Source organism: Aquarana catesbeiana, linkage group LG08 (genome assembly GCF_042186555.1).
Source record: "Aquarana catesbeiana isolate 2022-GZ linkage group LG08, ASM4218655v1, whole genome shotgun sequence".
NCBI lineage: Eukaryota > Metazoa > Chordata > Amphibia > Anura > Ranidae > Aquarana > Aquarana catesbeiana.
This window is the reverse complement of record NC_133331.1, coordinates 290,544,386-290,562,044: the sequence shown is the minus strand read 5'-3', so window position 1 is coordinate 290,562,044 and position 17,659 is coordinate 290,544,386. Positions and strand designations below refer to the sequence as shown.

General features: G+C 46.7%; 1 protein-coding gene across 1 annotated transcript in view; it reads left to right on the top strand.

Moving 5' to 3' along the window:
• The window catches only part of LOC141106792 (uncharacterized), a 62,431-nt gene that overhangs the window by 5,646 nt on the left and 39,126 nt on the right, over positions 1–17,659 (top strand). Inside the window, exons 6-7 of the mRNA XM_073597720.1 lie at positions 8,042–8,174; positions 10,982–13,072. Coding sequence (XP_073453821.1) covers positions 8,042–8,174; positions 10,982–13,072 — 2,224 coding nt within the window. The remainder of the gene's footprint in view (positions 1–8,041; positions 8,175–10,981; positions 13,073–17,659) is intronic.

Here is a 17,659-nt window from a genome sequence, read left to right as displayed (position 1 = left end):
ATCCAACAGGAACTCAATTTTAACAGAGAGAGACAGAGGAATCAAATTTAACACCACATTCCAATAGACTAGAACAATGAAAGGGGAAAAGAGAGGTAACAAACCTCTGGACTTTTAAGGTGTTGGGTAGGAGAAATAGACATTTACAAAATCGATAAAATTCAATATTTATTACAAAGATAAAAACCATGAGAACAATATTTCATCCACATCGCATATTGTTTGATCTACAGAAAGGCATACAAACAGAAACTACCACTCAACGTGTTTCGCTCTATAAAGCTTCATCAGGAGATTCCGGTGTGGCGTATTATATGCTATAGACAACAAAGACATTGGAATAAGTACTCATGTAGATTTGTTTCGAAACAACAAAACAATAATTATCAACCATGTTGGCATATAATAAATATGCATATGTTCAAATTTTAGAAGGAAAGATCAATTACCGTATATACTCGAGTATAAGCCGACCCGAATATAAGCCGAGGCACCTAATTTTACCACAAAAAATTGGGAAAACTTATTGACTCGAGTATAAGCCTAGGGTGAGAAATGCGCAGCTACTGTAAGTGGAAAAGAGGGTCAACAATGCCCATTTGCAGCCTCACTGTACCCATTTGCAGCCTCACTGTGCCCATTTGCAGCCTCACTGTACCCATTTGCAGCCTCACTGTACCCATTGGCAGCCTCACTGTGCCCATTGGCAGCCTCACTGTACCCATTTGCAGCCTCACTGTACCCATTGGCAGCCTCACTGTGCCCATTTGCAGCCTCACTGTGCCCATTTGCAGCCTCACTTTGCCCATTTGCAGCCTCACTGTGCCCATTTGCAGCCATAGGTCCCCCGAACTTCAAACTTGGTAGTTAAGGGTTCCTAGATGCCCCCTAGCTGCACCCAAAATCTGGGGTCTCTGGACCCAAAGGGTCCCGAAATGACATTGCTGCAGATGGACACAGTTGACCGACTTTGGGGCCCCGTATCTGGGGGGCCACTTGGTGCTAGAAACCCCAAATTTGGTCTGCAAACCAAGTGGAATTAGCACTACAACATATCCATAGCTGGGGTTCCTAGCACCAAGTGGCCCCGAGATACGGGGCCCCAAATTCGGTTTGGAAAATGTCAAGCACTTTTCTACAGCAGAGAATGACATTTTCCGAAATGAGTTTGGGGCCCCATATCTCAGGGCCACTTGGTGCTAGGAACCCCAGCTATGGATATGTTGTAGTGCTAATTCCACTGGGCAGACCAAATTTGGGGTTCCTAGCACCAAGTGGCCCCCGAGATACGGGGCCCCAAAGTCGGTCAACTGTGTCCATCTGCAGCAATGTAAATTCGGGACCCTTTGGGTCCAGAGACCCCAAATTTTGGCTGCAGCTAGGGGGAATCTAGGAGCCCTTAACTACCGAGTTTGAAGTTCGGGGGACCTATAGCTGCAAATGGGTACAGTGAGGCTGCAAACCAGATTTATGATTCCTAGCACCAAGTGGTCCCGAGATACGGGGCCCCAAAATCGGTTCAGAAAATGTCATTCTTTGCACCAGAAAAGTGCTTGACTTGAGTATAAGCCGAGGGGGCATTTTCAGCACAAAAAAATGTGCTGAAAAACTCGGTTTATACTCGAGTATATACGGTACATTAAAGGACATTTAAAGTGTAGAGATATAGAGAAGAATGAACCTTACCAAAACTGCTATAGATCTATAAACAATTTGAAATTTAAATGGAAAGATACATCCCATAGGTACACGAGACGTCCCGTTATAGAGATGTCCTCCGGTGTTGGTAGAAGGAAAATTAACTAGTACAAAATTCCTATAAAGAAACAAAAATATGTATGTCTAATGGACATCAATTTGGAGAATAGAGGTAAAAGTAAAAAAAAAAATTCTCCTACCCAGCACCTTAAAAGTCCTGAGGTTTGTTACCTCTCTTTTCCCCTTTCATTGATCCAACAGGAACTATGGGAGTCTCTCATATAAGGCCCAGCAACTATGCAGACCCCGACCATGAGATAAAAGCATACTTGTGAACCTTTGTTACCCCCCCCCCACCCAGCCTCTGATCCTCCCACTACCTTAAACTCTAAGGGCTCCTTCACACTTGCTTCAACCTCTGGCATTGGACATGATCTGAATGCCAACCAAAGCTCCTGCCGCCAAATAAAATGGTCACCTTACAGTCCTGGTCACACGTCGTGTTTGCTTCACTTCAAAAATGATCCCCCGTGTCGCTTTCTTGGTGCTTCAAAGCGTCTCCAAAGCCTCCATACAAGTCTATGACAACGCTCGCTTACAGCACCTGAAGCTTTTTTGAGAGGCTTTTATTCAGCGTTACCTTCCTTTGTTTTGGAGGTATTGCAGGTATGAGATATCCCAGGATGCACTGGGAAACCGACAAGCGAACCGGAAAGACGTCATCAGCAGTCACTTCCAGTTCATGTGTATAAATTCTAGGAGTGTGTGGTGCAGACGTCACATCTGGTGTGCAGCATGGAGCAGCAGGAAGATGAGCGGGGTCCGGAGCGGAGCAACGAGCAGACGGCACACGTGGTGCGCAACATGGGAACGCTATAGAGGAAGGTGAGAGAGGACCGGAAAGAGAGGGGTACTACTAAGTGGTGCGTCAGCAGAGCTGGGGGTACTACTGAGTAGGGGATCTGCTGAACGAGGGTACTAATAATCTGAGGATCTGCTGAACGAGGGTAGTACTAAGCTGGGGATCTGCTGAACAAGGGTACTAATAAGCTGGGGATCTGCTGAACAAGGGTACTAATAAGCTGGGGATCTGCTGAACGAGGGTACTAATAAGCTGAGATCTGCTGAATGAGGGTACTAATAAGCTGGGGATCTGCTGAACGAGGGTACTAATAAGCTGAGATCTGCTGAACGAGGGTACTAATAAGCTGAGATCTGCTGAACAAGGGTACTAATAAGCTGGGGATCTGCTGAACAAGGGTACTAATAAGCTGGGGATCTGCTGAACGAGGGTACTAAAAAGCTGGGGATCTGCTGAACAAGGGTACTAATATGCTGGGGATCTGCTGAACGAGGGTACTAATAAGCTGGGGATCTGCTGAACAAGGGTACTAATAAGCTGGGGATCTGCTGAAAGGGTACTAATAAACTGGGGATCTGCTGAATGAGGGTACTAATAAACTGGGTAAGGTGAGAGAGGACCGGAAAGAGAGGGGTACTACTAAGTGATGTGTCAGCAGAGCTGGGGGTACTACTGAGTAGGGGATCTGCTGAACAAGGGTACTAATAAGCTGGGGATCTGCTGAACAAGGGTACTAATAAGCTGGGGATCTGCTGAACAAGGGTACTAATAAGCTGGGGATCTGCTGAACAAGGGTACTAATAAGCTGGGGATCTGCTGAACAAGGGTACTAATAAGCTGGGGATCTGCTGCTGAATGAGGGTACTAATAAGCTGGTTGATCTGTGGAATGAGGGTACTAATAAGCTGGGGATCTGCTGAACGAGAGTAATAAGCTGGGGATCTGCTGAACGAGGGTACTAATGAGCTGGGGATCTGCTGAACAGGGGTACTAATGAGCTGGGGATCTGCTGAATGAGGGTACTAATGAGCTGGGGATCTGCTGGACAGGGGTACTAATGAGCTGGGGATCTGCTGAACGAGGGTACTAATGAGCTGGGGATCTGCTGAACAGGGGTACTAATGAGCTGGGGATCTGCTGGACAGGGGTACTAATAAGCTGGGGATCTGCTGAATGAGGGTACTAATGAGCTGGGGATCTGCTGAACGAGGGTACTAATGAGCTGGGGATCTGCTGAACGGCAGGGATTACATTATAGTATTACCATTCCTCTAAACAAGCAGTGCTGACTTGGCCCCACACTCACATAGACGGCACCATAGAACTAACCAGCGGTAATACATGTCCAGGTATGGCAATACATGGAGGAACAAAATGGGCAATCATGACTATACAAAGACAGCTGAAACCAACACACGAGCAACAAACAAGCAATGGTGGCAATACCTAGGCAAGAACATGAAGGAACAATAACTGGAGCCCGGTCTGCTATCTTTGTATTCTACTGGATGAAGAAATGATCTCCGTAAAGGTACATCAACCCTCAGTATGCAATCAGGACTTTTCCTTCACCAATAAAGATATTGGCTGTTGAACATCATCACTCTTCATTTTCTTTATTGCAGAAGGTGGTCCAGCCAATTTATAATGATCAATACATTGTATATATTTTTACACCAATTATACAAGATGTGATTGTGATTCAAGATTTGTTTCATTGTATAATAATCAAATATTCCAGTTTTTGTAAAATAAACCAGAAAGTTCTACACTCTTCGATGTTCTTTTCTGAGTCCATTCTTAGAGATTGTAGCACCCTCCTCGTTAGGTTGCTCGGTAAATCTAGTTTTTGGCTCCTTCTGTAATCGAGGGGGCAGAGATTGTTTGGATTGGTCTGTTCGGGGTTTCTCAGGCTGGGAGTTTGATTGGTTCCCCCTGCCTCTAGAAGAAGCTTCTAGAGTAGGGGTCTGCAGACTTTCTAACCAAAGGGGCAATTTACTGTTCTTTAAACTCTAAGGGGGCCGAACAGTGGCCAGTGGGAGTAGAAAATGTACTGGTATCAGTGGGAGGATGTGGGATAGATGTTCTATCCTTGGTGTTACGGGGAGGAATGGTGCCCCATCATTGGTTTTGGTGGAAAGAATAGACCCATCAGTGGTGTTAGTGGGAGAAATAGTGCCCCATTATTGGTGTCGGTGGGTAGAATAGTGCCCCATTGTTGGTGTAATTGGATGGAATAGTGCTTCATTATTGGTATTAGTGGCAGGAATAGTGTCCCATTATTGGTGTCAGTGGGGGAATAGTTCCCTATCATTGGTGTCAGTGGGAGGAATAGAGCCCCATCATTGGGGACAGTGGGAGGAGCAGTGACTCATTGTTGGTGTCAGTACGAGAAGTAGTGCCCCATCATTGGTGTTCGTGGGAAGAATAGTTCCCCGTCATTGGTATCAGTGGGAGGAATAGTGCCCCACCATCATTGGTGTTAGTGGGAGGAATAGTTCCCCATCATTGGTATCAGTAGGAGGAATAGTGCCCCATCATTGGTGTTAGGGTGAGGAATAGTTCCCCGTCATTGGTATCAGTGGGAGGAATAGTGCCCCATCATTGGTGTTAGGGTGAGGAATAGTTCCCCGTCATTGGTATCAGTGGGAGGAATAGTTCCCCGTCATTGGTATCAGTGGGAGGAATAGTGCCCCATCATTGGTGTTAGGGGGAGAAATGGTGTCCCATCAATGGTGTTAGTAGGAGGAATAGTGCCCCATCATTGGTGTTAGGGGGAGGAATAGTTCCCCGTCATTGGTATCAGTGGGAGGAATAGTGCCCCATCATTGGTATCAGTGGGAGGAATAGCACCCCATCATTGGTCTCAGTAGGAGGAACAGTGCCCCATCATTGGTGTTAGGGGGAGAAATGGTGTCCCATCAATGGTGTTAGTAGGAGGAATAGTGCCCCATATTTTGTGTTAGTGGGAGGAATAGTGCCCCTTTATTGGTTTCAGCAGCAGGAATGATGCCCCTTTAGTGGTGTCATTTGGAGTTATGTTGCCCCAAGGGCCAGATAAAGGCAAGCAAGAGCCACATCCTGCCCCAGGCCACAGATTGAAGATCACTTTTCTAGAGCTTAAGGAGGCAGAATTCAAATGACCAGCCTAAATAATGATCAGGGCCTAGCCAATGCCTGGAGAGGTGTGCCCAGATGGTGGCTGGGGAGCTGATAAATATTTTTGAGCCCTGCAGCGATGGTCTTTCCTCAGGAAGAACTCCCATCCTCAGTGGGGCTGTTGCCCTTGTGGCAGCCTAAGGACTGTGTTGCTGTCCTGCCAGGTATCAGAAGCTGCAGTGCTGGGACCTAGAAGTAGCCTGGATTTGATTTCAAGGTTTATACAAAGGACCTGGCCTGGAGAAGGATCAACTTCCTCACTGAGTGGAAGTTTGAGGTTGACAGCTGTCCTGGGACTTGTGAGTAAAGACCCAAAAAATGTATACCTGCGACTGTATAGCAGGCATCACTAAAAGGTGGACCACAGGCCACCAAGTCACTGTCCCATTCGGACAGCCATGGCAACAAGCAAGATCCATAAAGACATGTATGAGCGAGTTTGAGGTGGAGGAATTTGACTGGCCTGCACATAGTCCTGACCTCAACCCAACAGAACGCCATTGGGATGATTTAGAGCGGAGACTGCGAGCCAGGCCTTCTTGTCCACATCAGTGCCTGACCTCACGAATGCGATTCTGGAAGAATGGTCACACATTCCCATAGACACACTCCTAAACCTTGTGGACGGCCTTCCCAGAAGAGTTGAATCTGTTATAGCTGCAAAGGCTGGGCCAACTCAATATTGAACCCTACGGACTAAGACTGGGGTCCCATTAAAGTTTATGTCTGTGTAAAGGCAGGCGTCCCAATACTTTTGGTAATATAGTGTAACTACTTCCAGTTCCTAGATAATGAAAATCAAAGTAAAGACCACCTTTCTTCCACTTGTATTAAAGCTTTGTGAATTAAGCCTATGATGTTGTATTTCAACTGTGCATTTTTCATTCTATAGCTTCACATTTTTATAAATAGTAGAACTCTATCAATTTGTTGTTTTTCGTTTTATTTTTTATTGCCTGGATTTGATATGAGGTATAATCTGTGTGTGTTTAATTATCGATGTAACCTGATAGAAGAATGGACCACGAGGCCGAGGGCAAAAATGAAGGAGCAGAACGTAGACTGCAGTATTTATATTCAACACAAGGTGGTGATATCATGTATTATCAATGAAAGGCAACAACAGGAAGTGATGTCAGGTGAAGACAGGAAGTGATGTCAGGTACAAACAGGAAGTGATGTAGCAGTATAAAGACAGGAACTTCCGGGTGAAAGGCGAGTCAGGGAGGAAGAAGACAGGGGACATTACTGGAACTGGTAGCATAGGTAATAAAATATTGTTTTCTATTTACATCCCCTCCTCCCCATTATGTTACGTCCTTTTCCTCCATGAGATATACACCCAGTAACCCCCTGTCATGTCCGTCTTCTTCCTCCGTAGGCACTGTGACATCTTTTACCTTCAGTAGATTATAATACAGTTGGAGTATTTAGAAAGACCTCTACAAGGACGTCATGATGGACAATCAGCCGCCCCTCGCATCACCGGGTAAGAGGAGACTTTATTGTAAAGGAGAGAGCAGTACGGAGGGTCCACCTAGATCCCCCATCATCTGATAAACACATAGAAACAATGTATTCAGTCAGTGTGTGTGTTTCCTACAGATGGATCCAGTAATGGGAACCCACCAGAGAGATGTCCTCCTCCTCTGTATTCCACACAGGAAGGTCACACCATCCCTCACCATCATCAGGTAGGTGGGACGGAGCATGTAGACCTAAATAATGATTCCAAGCTGTGACAGAACGTTCTTTTATGTAATCTCTTTTTCCTTTTCACAAGTATACTGTACTCTGTTATCTTTGGGGTTTAGGGTGAAGAATGGAAAGACATAAAAGTTGAGGTTAAGGAGGAAGAAGAAGAGAGGTTGGTGAGTGGAGATCAGCAATCTTTGAAGGAGGAGAGAGGTCCTCTGTATTCCCGGGATTCCACCCAGGAAGTTCACACCTATACAGAGAACGATCAGGTAGATGGGACTGGACTCGAAAATAATTCTCTGAGTAGACATTCTTCTATGTAATTTCTTGTTCCTTTTTCTAAATGCGTTCTATCATCTTTGGGGTTTAGGGTGAAGAACGGAAAGACATCAAAGTTGAGGTTAAAGAGGAAGAAGAACAGACATTGGGGAGTGGAGATCAGCAGTCTATGGAGGATGGAGATCCTCTGTATTCCCGGGATTCCTACCAGGAAGATCACACCTATACAGAGAACGATCAGGTAGATGGGACTGGACTCGAAAATAATTCTCTGAGTAGACATTCTTCTATGTAATTTCTTGTTCATTTTTTTTCTAAATGTGTTCCATCATCTTTGGGGTTTAGGGTGAAGAACGGAAAGACATCAAAGTTGAGGTTAAAGAGGAAGAAGAAGAGAGGTTGGTGAGTGGAGATCAGCAGTCTATGGAGGAGGGGGAGATGATGAAACAAGAGGAACCTTCTCTACATACGGACACAAGTAAGTAAATACATATAGAAACAATTCATATTTTTATTGTATTTACCTTGGTAGATGGTTTTATGGGTTGAAAATAGACATATATCAGGTGTTGAGGGGCGTTTCACTCCAAAGAGAAAAAAAGAAGCACAGTCCTAAACTTACAGCCGATCCCAAGGATCTCATGTAGAGCTTGGCCCAAATTTCTTCAACAAATAAACAAGAAATTCTTCTTATCTTAAAGGTAATGTTAGAACGCAACATTTTACATAGTTTTTTCATACAATTATTTGTATTTTGTGTTCAGAAACACATCCAGTCATCTCCATTCTCACAGTTCCAATGCCATCAATGCCCGAACAGTGTTACCCAGTGTGGTTTGCAGGGATCAATAAATGGCGGACCGCGGTCCGGTCCTGGACCAGATGACGCTCCTGTCTGGACCGTGGATGTGCCACTTAGCAACTGGGTGTCCTCTCCTGGTTCTCCCAACGGAGCGCCGTTGTCCTCCTCACAGCAGGGCAGGGGACAAGAGGTGGGGCAGATCTGCACAGAGAGGGGGGGTCTTTTCAAATTAACAAGCAGGTACAGGTGATTACCCGCTTGTTAATATATGAGGTTGGGCACCTCCCGCCCTCCGTCCAGACCTGCCCCATCTCCCGCTCCCTGCCCTCCTGCAAGGAGGACAACAGGACGGGAGACCCAGGAGAGGACATCCATGTTGATAAATACCTATGGCCTGTTGTGTTAAGGTAGAACTGTGCAGGGGAGGCTACGATCGGAAGCGGGGGGGGGGGGGCTGTGTGTGATAAAAGGGGGATTGACTGCAAGGAGGATTGTGATTGGGGGGGGGTTGTGAAGGGGGGCTAAGGACACTGATGTAAGGGGGGGTGCTATGATGTGAAGGGGGGCTGAGGACACGGATGTAACGGGGGGAGCTATGATGTGAGGGGGAGCTGAGGGCACTGATGTAAGGGGGGCTATGATGCGGAAGGAAGGTTTAAGACACTGATGTAAGTGGGGGGGCTATGATGTGAAGCGGGGCTGAGGACACTGATGTAAGTGGGGGGGAGCTATGATGTGAAGGGGGCTGAGGACACTGATGTAAGTGGGGGGGAGCTATGATGTGAAGGGGGCTGAGGACACTGATGTAAGTGGGGGGGGGGGGGGGCTATGATGTGAAGGGGGCTGATGACACTGATGTAAGTGGGGGGGAGCTATGATGGGAAGGGGGGCTGAGGACACTGATGTAAGGGGGGGCTATGATGTAAAGGGGGGCTGAGGACACTGATGTAAAGGGGGCAATGATGTGAAAGGGGTTGAGGAAACTGATGTAAGGGGGGCAATGATGTGCAGGGGGGCTGAGGACACTGATGTAAGGGGGGACTATGATGTAAAGGGGGGCTGAATACATTGATGTAAAGGGGGGCGATGATGTTCAGGGGGGCTGAGGACATTGATGTAAGGGGGGCTGAGGACACTGATGTAAAGGGGGGGAGCTATGATGTGAAGGGGGCTGAGGACACTGATGTAAGGGGGGCTGAAGACACTGATGTAAAGGAGGGGAGCTATGATGTGAAGGGGGGGGGCTGAGGACACTGAGGTAAGGGGGGAGCTATGATGTGAAGGGGGCTGAGGACACTTATGTAAAGGGGGCAATGATGTGCAGGTGGGCGGAGGACACTGAGGTAAGGGGGGAGCTATGATGTGAAGGGGGCTGAGGACACTTATGTAAAGGGGGCAATGATGTGCAGGTGGGCGGAGGACACTGATGTAAGGGGGGGAGCTATGATGTGAAGGGGGGCTGAGGACACTAATGTAGGGGGGGAGGGTCTATGATGTGAATGATGGCTGATGACACCGATGTAAGGGGGGGCTATAATGCGGAAGGAAGGCTGAGGACACTGATGTAACAAGGGGGGTATGATGTATGATGGTTTAAGGGGGGACTGAGGACACTAATGTAAAGGGGGGGCAATAATGTGCAGGGGGCTGAGGACACTGATGTAAAGGGGGAGCTATGATGTGAAGGGGGGCTGAGGACACTGATGTAAGGGGGGACTATGATGTAAAGGGGGGCTGAAGACATTGATGTAAAGGGGGGCGATGATGTGCAGGGGGGCTGAGGACATTGATGTAAGGGGGGCTGAGGACACTGATGTAAAGGGGGCAATGATGTGAAAGGGGTTGAGGAAACTGATGTAAGGGGGGCAATGATGTGCAGGGGGGCTGAGGACACTGATGTAAGGGGGGACTATGATGTAAAGGGGGGCTGAAGACATTGATGTAAAGGGGGGCGATGATGTGCAGGGGGGCTGAGGACATTGATGTAAGGGGGGCTGAGGACACTGATGTAAAGGGGGGGAGCTATGATGTGAAGGGGGCTGAGGACACTGATGTAAGGGGGGCTGAGGACACTGATGTAAAGGAGGGGAGCTATGATGTGAAAGGGGCTGAGGACACTGATGTAAAGGAGGGGAGCTATGATGTGAAAGGGGCTGAGGACACTGATGTAAAGGAGGGGAGCTATGATGTGAAAGGGGCTGAGGACACTGATGCAAAGCGGGTGACGGTGATGTAAAGGGGGGGCTGTGATGAGATCTGGACCTCTGCTGGAAGAAAACTGACTGGATCTTTGTGAATTTTATTTCAAGCCCCCCAATGTATTGTATCCTATATTTGGTTACATTCATAGTTTGGTGTAATGGTTGCACCCAATTCCATGCTGGAGCTCCGAGACTTCTTAGTGGTGGACCAACATATATGACTCCTGAATGCAAAACTAGAGAAATAGTTTTAATTCTTCTTCAATATGTGTTTTCTTACAGATGGACGCTTTCTTCTGAATTCCTCGGAGGGAGATCCAATTTTATCTCCAGATTTCAAGGCAGAAGATGATGAGATCACACAATGTTCTCCAGGAGAAGATCCCATTACTCCAACCGCACATCACAGACCTTACCATCTGGAGGGATCAATGGATCCTTCTAATCCTGAGGAATCTTCTGAGAAATCCCATACTATGACTTCAGATGTCCATCTAAGATCAATGGATCCTTCTAATCCTGAGGAACCTTCTGATAAATCCCATACTATGACTTCAGATGTCCATCTAAGATCAATGGATCCTTCTAATCCTGAGGAACCTTCTGATAAATCCCATACTATGACTTCAGATGTCCATCTAAGATCTTACCGTGTGGACCATCCATCCAATCCCGAGGCGTCTCCTGTATGTGATGGAGGTCACACAGGAGAGAGGTCCTCTTTGGATTGCAAAAAATCTCACACTTCAAACGGAGCACAATGGAACAATCCCTCAGACGAGCGTCCTTATTCATGTTCTGAGTGCGGGAAATGTTTTATTCAGAAATGGGAACTTCTTGTACACGAGAAAAGTCACCCGTGCGAGAATCCTTATTCATGTTCGGAGTGCGGGGAATGTTTCACTCAGAAAGGAGAGCTTGATGAACACCAGAGCAGACACACAGGCGAGCGTCCTTTTCCATGCTCAGAGTGCGGGAAAAGGTTTTTTAGGATACAGCACCTTCATTCCCACGAGAGAATTCACACGGGCGAGCGTCCTTTTCCTTGTTCAGAGTGCGGGAAAAGTTTTGTTAGGATACAGCACCTTCGTACGCACCAAAAAATTCACACGGGCGAGCGTCCTTTTCCATGTTCAGAGTGCGGGAAAAGTTTTACTGGCAGAATAGGGCTTCGTATACACCAGAGAAGTCACACGGGTGAGCGTCCTTTTTCGTGTACAGAGTGCGGGAAAGGTTTTATTGAGAAAGGAAAACTTCTCAGACACCAGAGAATTCACACGGGCGCGCGTCCTTATTCCTGTTCAGAGTGCGGGAACTGTTTTACTCAGAAACATCACCTTATTTCGCATCTGAAACGCCACAAGGGCGAGCGTCCTTTCTCGTGTACAGAGTGCGGGAAATGTTTCACTTTGAAAAAAGCCCTTGTTAGACACCGCAGAGTTCATACCAGTGAGCATCCTTATTCATGTTCGGAGTGCGGGGAATGTTTCACTCAGAAAGGAGAGCTTGATGAACACCAGAGCAGTCACACAGGCGAGCGTCCTTTTCCATGCTCAGAGTGCGGGAAAAGTTTTTTAAGGATACAGCACCTTCATTCGCACCAGAGAATTCACACGGGCGAGCGTCCTTTTCCTTGTTCAGAGTGCGGAAAAAGTTTCCTTAGGATACAGCACCTCCGTACGCACCAGAAAATTCACACGGGCGAGCGTCCTTTTCCATGTTCGGAGTGCGGGAAAAGTTTTACTGACAGAATAGGGCTTCGTATACACCAGAGAGGTCACACTGGCGAGCGGCCCTTTTCATGTACAGAGTGCGGGAAATGTTTCATTGAGAAAGGAAAACTTCGCAGGCACCAGAGAATTCACACGGGCGAGCGTCCTTATTCCTGTTCAGAGTGCGGGAAATGTTTTACTCAGAAACATCACCTTGTTTCGCATCTGAAACGCCACAAGGGCGAGCATCCTTTCTCGTGTACGGAGTGCGGGAAATGCTTCACCGTGAAAGGGACCCTTCTTAAACACCAGAGAGTTCACACAGGTGAGCGCTCTTTTCCGTGCTCACAGTGCGGGAAAAGTTTCACTCACAAAAGAGAGCTTGATGAACACCAGAGAAGGCACACAGGCGAGCGTCCTTTTCCATGCTCAGAGTGCGGGAAAAGGTTTTTTAGGATACAGCACCTTCATTCGCACAAGAAAACTCACACGGGCGAGCGTCCTTTTCCTTGTTCGGAGTGCGGGAAAAGTTTTGTTAGGTTACAGCACCTTCGTACGCACCAGAAAATTCACGCGGCCGAGCGTCCTTTTCCATGTTCAGAGTGCGGGAAAAGCTTTGCAGACCAAATGCATCTAATCCAACATCAGAAAATTCACACCAAATGATGTTCTTGACCAGGGGTCTCCAAACCTTCTAAGCAAGGGGCCAGTTTATGGTCCCTCAGGATTTGGGGGGGGCCGGACTGTGACCAGTGAGAGCAGAAAATGGTCCATCATTGGTATTAATGGGATGAATAATGCCCTATTTATGGTGTCATTGGGAGGAATAGAGCCCCAAGGGCCAGATAAAGGCAAGTAAAGGGCCACATCTGGTCCCTTGGCCGCAGTTTGGAGACCACTGCTCTTGAGTGCTGTATGGTGGCATTTGACAGGAGAAGACATTCAATACATAGGACAACTGTGGTATGGAGTAAATAATCTCTTACTGGCTTCTTGTGTTTCTTGGAGACCTCGGTGATGAGCTCCAAGTGCTGAGATTCCTGTTCCCTCCCACATTGGGGTGTCCTCATGTCTATTATTCCATTCTCTAATATGTCCAGTAGAAAGAAGGGCCAGATAAAGGCAAGCAAAGGGCCACTTTCGGCCCCTGGGCCGCAGTTTGGAGACCACTGCTCTTGACAACCGAATGGTGGCATTTAACGGGAGAAGACGTTCAATACATAGGACAACTGTGGTATGGAGTAAAAAAATCAACCCCAATGGCCAGATAAAGGCAAGCAAAGGGCCACAGTTTTGGAGACCACTGCTCTTGACAGCTGTGTGGTGGCACTTAACAGGAGAAGACATTCAATACATAGGACAACTGTGGTAGGGAGTAAAAAATCTGGCGTAGTTTCTTACTGGATTCTTGGAGACCTCGGTGATGAGCTCCAAGTGCTGAGATTCCTGTTCCCTCCCACATTGGGGTGTCCCCATGTCTATTATTCCATTCTCTAATATGTCCAGTAGAAAGAAGGGCCAGATAAAGGCAAGCAAAGGGCCACTTTCGGCCCCTGGGCCGCAGTTTGGAGACCACTGCTCTTGACAACCGTATGGTGGCATTTAACGGGAGAAGACGTTCAATACATGGGACAACTGTGGTATGGAGTAAAAAAATCGACCCCAATGTCCAGATAAAGGCAAGCAAAGGGCCACAGTTTTGGAGACCACTGCTCTTGACAGCTGTGTGGTGGCATTTAACAGGAGAAGACATTCAATACATAGGACAACTGTGGTATGGAGTAAAAAATCTGGCGTAGTTTCTTACTGGCTTCTTGGAGACCTCGGTGATGAGCTCCAAGTGCTGAGATTCCTGTTCCCGGCCACATCGGGTTGTCCTCATGTCTATTACTCCATTCTGTACAATGTCCAGTAGAAAGAAGTTCCAGTAGGAAGAGGAGGCGAGGCTTGGCAGTAGAACGGGATGGCTGCCTGAAACCTCAGTTGCGCTCCGCCCAGAGACTTCGAACAACGGTTCAGCGCCCTCGTCCATCTCATCTTACTCCTGCTGGGAGATTACAGCACCGAGCACCATGGAGGACCACAAGAAAACCAAAGCTCTGGAACCCTGCAGGCCCAGGCCTTCAGAATGTGGCATCGGACACGCTTTTTAAAGCGATCTGAATGCCAATCAAAGCCCCTGCTGCTAAATAAAATGGTTTCCTTACGCCGCGTACACACGAGCGGACTATACGGCAGACTTTGGCCGGCGTACTTTTCGACGGACTTTCCGAATGAACGGACTTGCCTACACACGATCAACCAACGTCCGACGGATTCGTACGTGATGACGTACGACCGGACTAAAATAAGGAAGTTGATAGCCAGTAGCCAATAGCTGCCCTAGCGTCGTTTTTTTTGTCCGTCGGACTAGCATACAGACGAGCGGACTTTTCGCTCGAGTCCGTCGGATAGATTTGAAACATGTTTCAAATCTAAGTCCGTCCAAACTTTTGAGAAAACAAAGTCAGCTGGAGCCCGCACACGATCGAATTGTCGGACGGACTCCGGTACGCCGGACCAAGTATGCCGTAAAGTCCGCTCGTGTGTACGCGGCGTTACAGTCCTGTTCACAAGTTGTGTTTTTGTTTTGATTCAAGATTTGTTTAGTTGTCTAATAATCAAATATTCCAGTTTTTGTAAAATAAACAAAGTTCTACACTCTTCGATGTTCTTTTCTGAGTCCATTTCTTCTTAGAAGTTGTAGCACCCTACTAGTTAATAGGGATGAGCCGAACACCCCCCAGTTCGGTTTGCAGCAGAACTTGCGAACAGGCAAAAAATTTGTTCGAACACTCGAACACCGTTAAAGTCTCGACTCGAACATCGGCTGTTCGCCAGTTCACCGAACAGCGAACAATTTGGGGTGTTCGCGGAAAATTCGAAAGCCACGGAACACCCTTTAAAAGTCTATGGGAGAAATCAAAAGTGCTAATTTTAAAGGCTTATATGCATGGTATTGTCATAAAAAGTGTTTGGGGACCTTGGTCCTGCCCCAGGGGACATGTATCAATGCAAAAAGAATTTTTTAAAAAGGCCATTTTTTCGGGAGCAGTGATTTTAATAATGCTTAAAGTGAAACAATAAAAGTGTAATATTCCTTTAAATTTCGTACCTGGGGGGTGTCTATAGTATGCCTGTAAAGGGGCGCATGTTTCCCGTGTTTAGAACAGTCTGACAGCAAAATGACATTTCAAAGGAAAAAAAGTCATTTAAAACTACTTGCGGCTATTAATGAATTGTCGGTCCAACAATACACATAAAAGTTCATTGATAAAAACAGCATGGGAATTCCCCACAGGGGAACCCCGAACCAAAATTTTTTTAAAAATGGCGTGGAGGTCCCCCTAAATTCCATACCAGGCCCTTCAGGTCTGGTATGGATATTAGGGGGAACAAACGCCAAAATTATAAAAAAAAATGTCGTGGGGGTCCCCCTAAATTCCATATCAGGCCCTTCAGGTCTGGTATGGATATTAAGGGGAACCCCGCTCCAAAATTAAAAAAAAAAAAAAATGGCGTGGGGGTCCCCCTCAAAATCCATACCAGGCCCTCCAGGTCTGGTATGGATTTTGAGGGGAACCCCGCACCAAAATTTAAAAAAAAAAAAAAAAAAAGGCGTGGGGTCCCCCCAAAAATCCCTACTAGACCAGGAACAGAGGTGGATGAGAGAGCGCCCCCCCTCCTGAACCGTACCAGGCCACATGCCCTCAACATTGGGATATTGATATCTGTCTTTTAGTATTCTATTAAATGTCCTTTTTCTATCCTGTACCATAAGATCCTTTAATCCATCTATCATAACTACCAACCGATGAAAAAATTCCTGATTTTTGCCCTTATGCTTTTTATGTGCTTGTTCTAATCTATTTATTTCCTCTATTACTAATTTCATATTTTTTGTTCTTTCTTTTGTTTTCCCCCGCTACTATGGAGATGAGGATGCCCCTAATATAGGCCTTATTGGCCTCCCATAGGGTAGCGGAGGAAATATCTTTCGTATCATTGAACTGGAAGGAGTTCTCCAACTCCTTTTGGATTATTTCTACTTCTTTTTTACTTTGTATTAACGATTCATTTAGTCTCCAGGTATAAGATGGTCTTTGTAATCCTGTTACTCTCATTTTCATAGTTACTGGGGAATGATCTGATAACGTCGCTATTTCTATGTTTGTTTCAGTTACTAGTTCCAGAGCTTTATGGTCTACTATTATATAATCGATTCTAGTGTGCGTCCCGTGTACAGGGGAGTAGAGCATATAGTCTTGCGTTTTAGGATGCATGATCCTCCATACGTCTATTAATTGATGTTGATACAATTTCTGTTTGATCTTCTTTAGTAATGCGCTTCCAGTCCCCTGTACACGAGACCTACTATCCAGTCCAGGGTCTAAGCAGAAGTTCAGGTCACCCATCCTTATCACAATTCCTTTCTTAAAATCCATCAAATTCTCCATAGCCCCTTTCAGGTATTTTATTGGCTTCAAATTGGGGGCATATGTATTTGCCAATGTGCATTCCGTATCCCCCAAAAGAGGTATCTACCTGCGGGGTCAGTCATCCTGTCCCCCAACTTGAACCTTATCCCAGCGGCAAATCCAATTGCCACTCCTTTAGATCTCTTTGTAGTCAAGTCGGCATAATACCATCTCGGGAAGTCTTTAGAGAATAGTGTGACCCTGCCCCCCTCTGACAACACGGGGAAAGCCAGAGTGAACTCCCGTGAATTCCCTGTGCGTCAGAGGAGGGTGGGGTCATCGGGTGGCCCCACCCTCCGTGATATAAGAAATGTCAGAAGAAGCGAAGCGTCACACGGCTGAAGACTCCCACTGAGGCGGATCGTGCAGATGGAGCGGACAAGAAGCCTGGAGGCAGATGCAGGACGAGAAGAGCGGAAGAAGATGGAGGAAGAAGAAGAACACTAGAAGAAAGAAGATGGAAGAAGAAGCCGAAAGAAGAAGAAATTAATAAAGGACTTTTCAAAAACCGTCTCTTGTGTTTTTTAACCTTTTTGACACTTTTTTTGTGAAATGGTAGGGGTACATTTGTACCCCATTACCAATTCACACAGGGGGGGCCGGGATCTGGGGGTCCCCTTGTTAAAGGGGGCTTCCAGATTCCGATAAGCCCCCCACCCGCAGACCCCCACAACCACTGGCCAAGGGTTGTGGGGATGAGGCTCTTCTCCCCATCAACATGGGGACAAGGT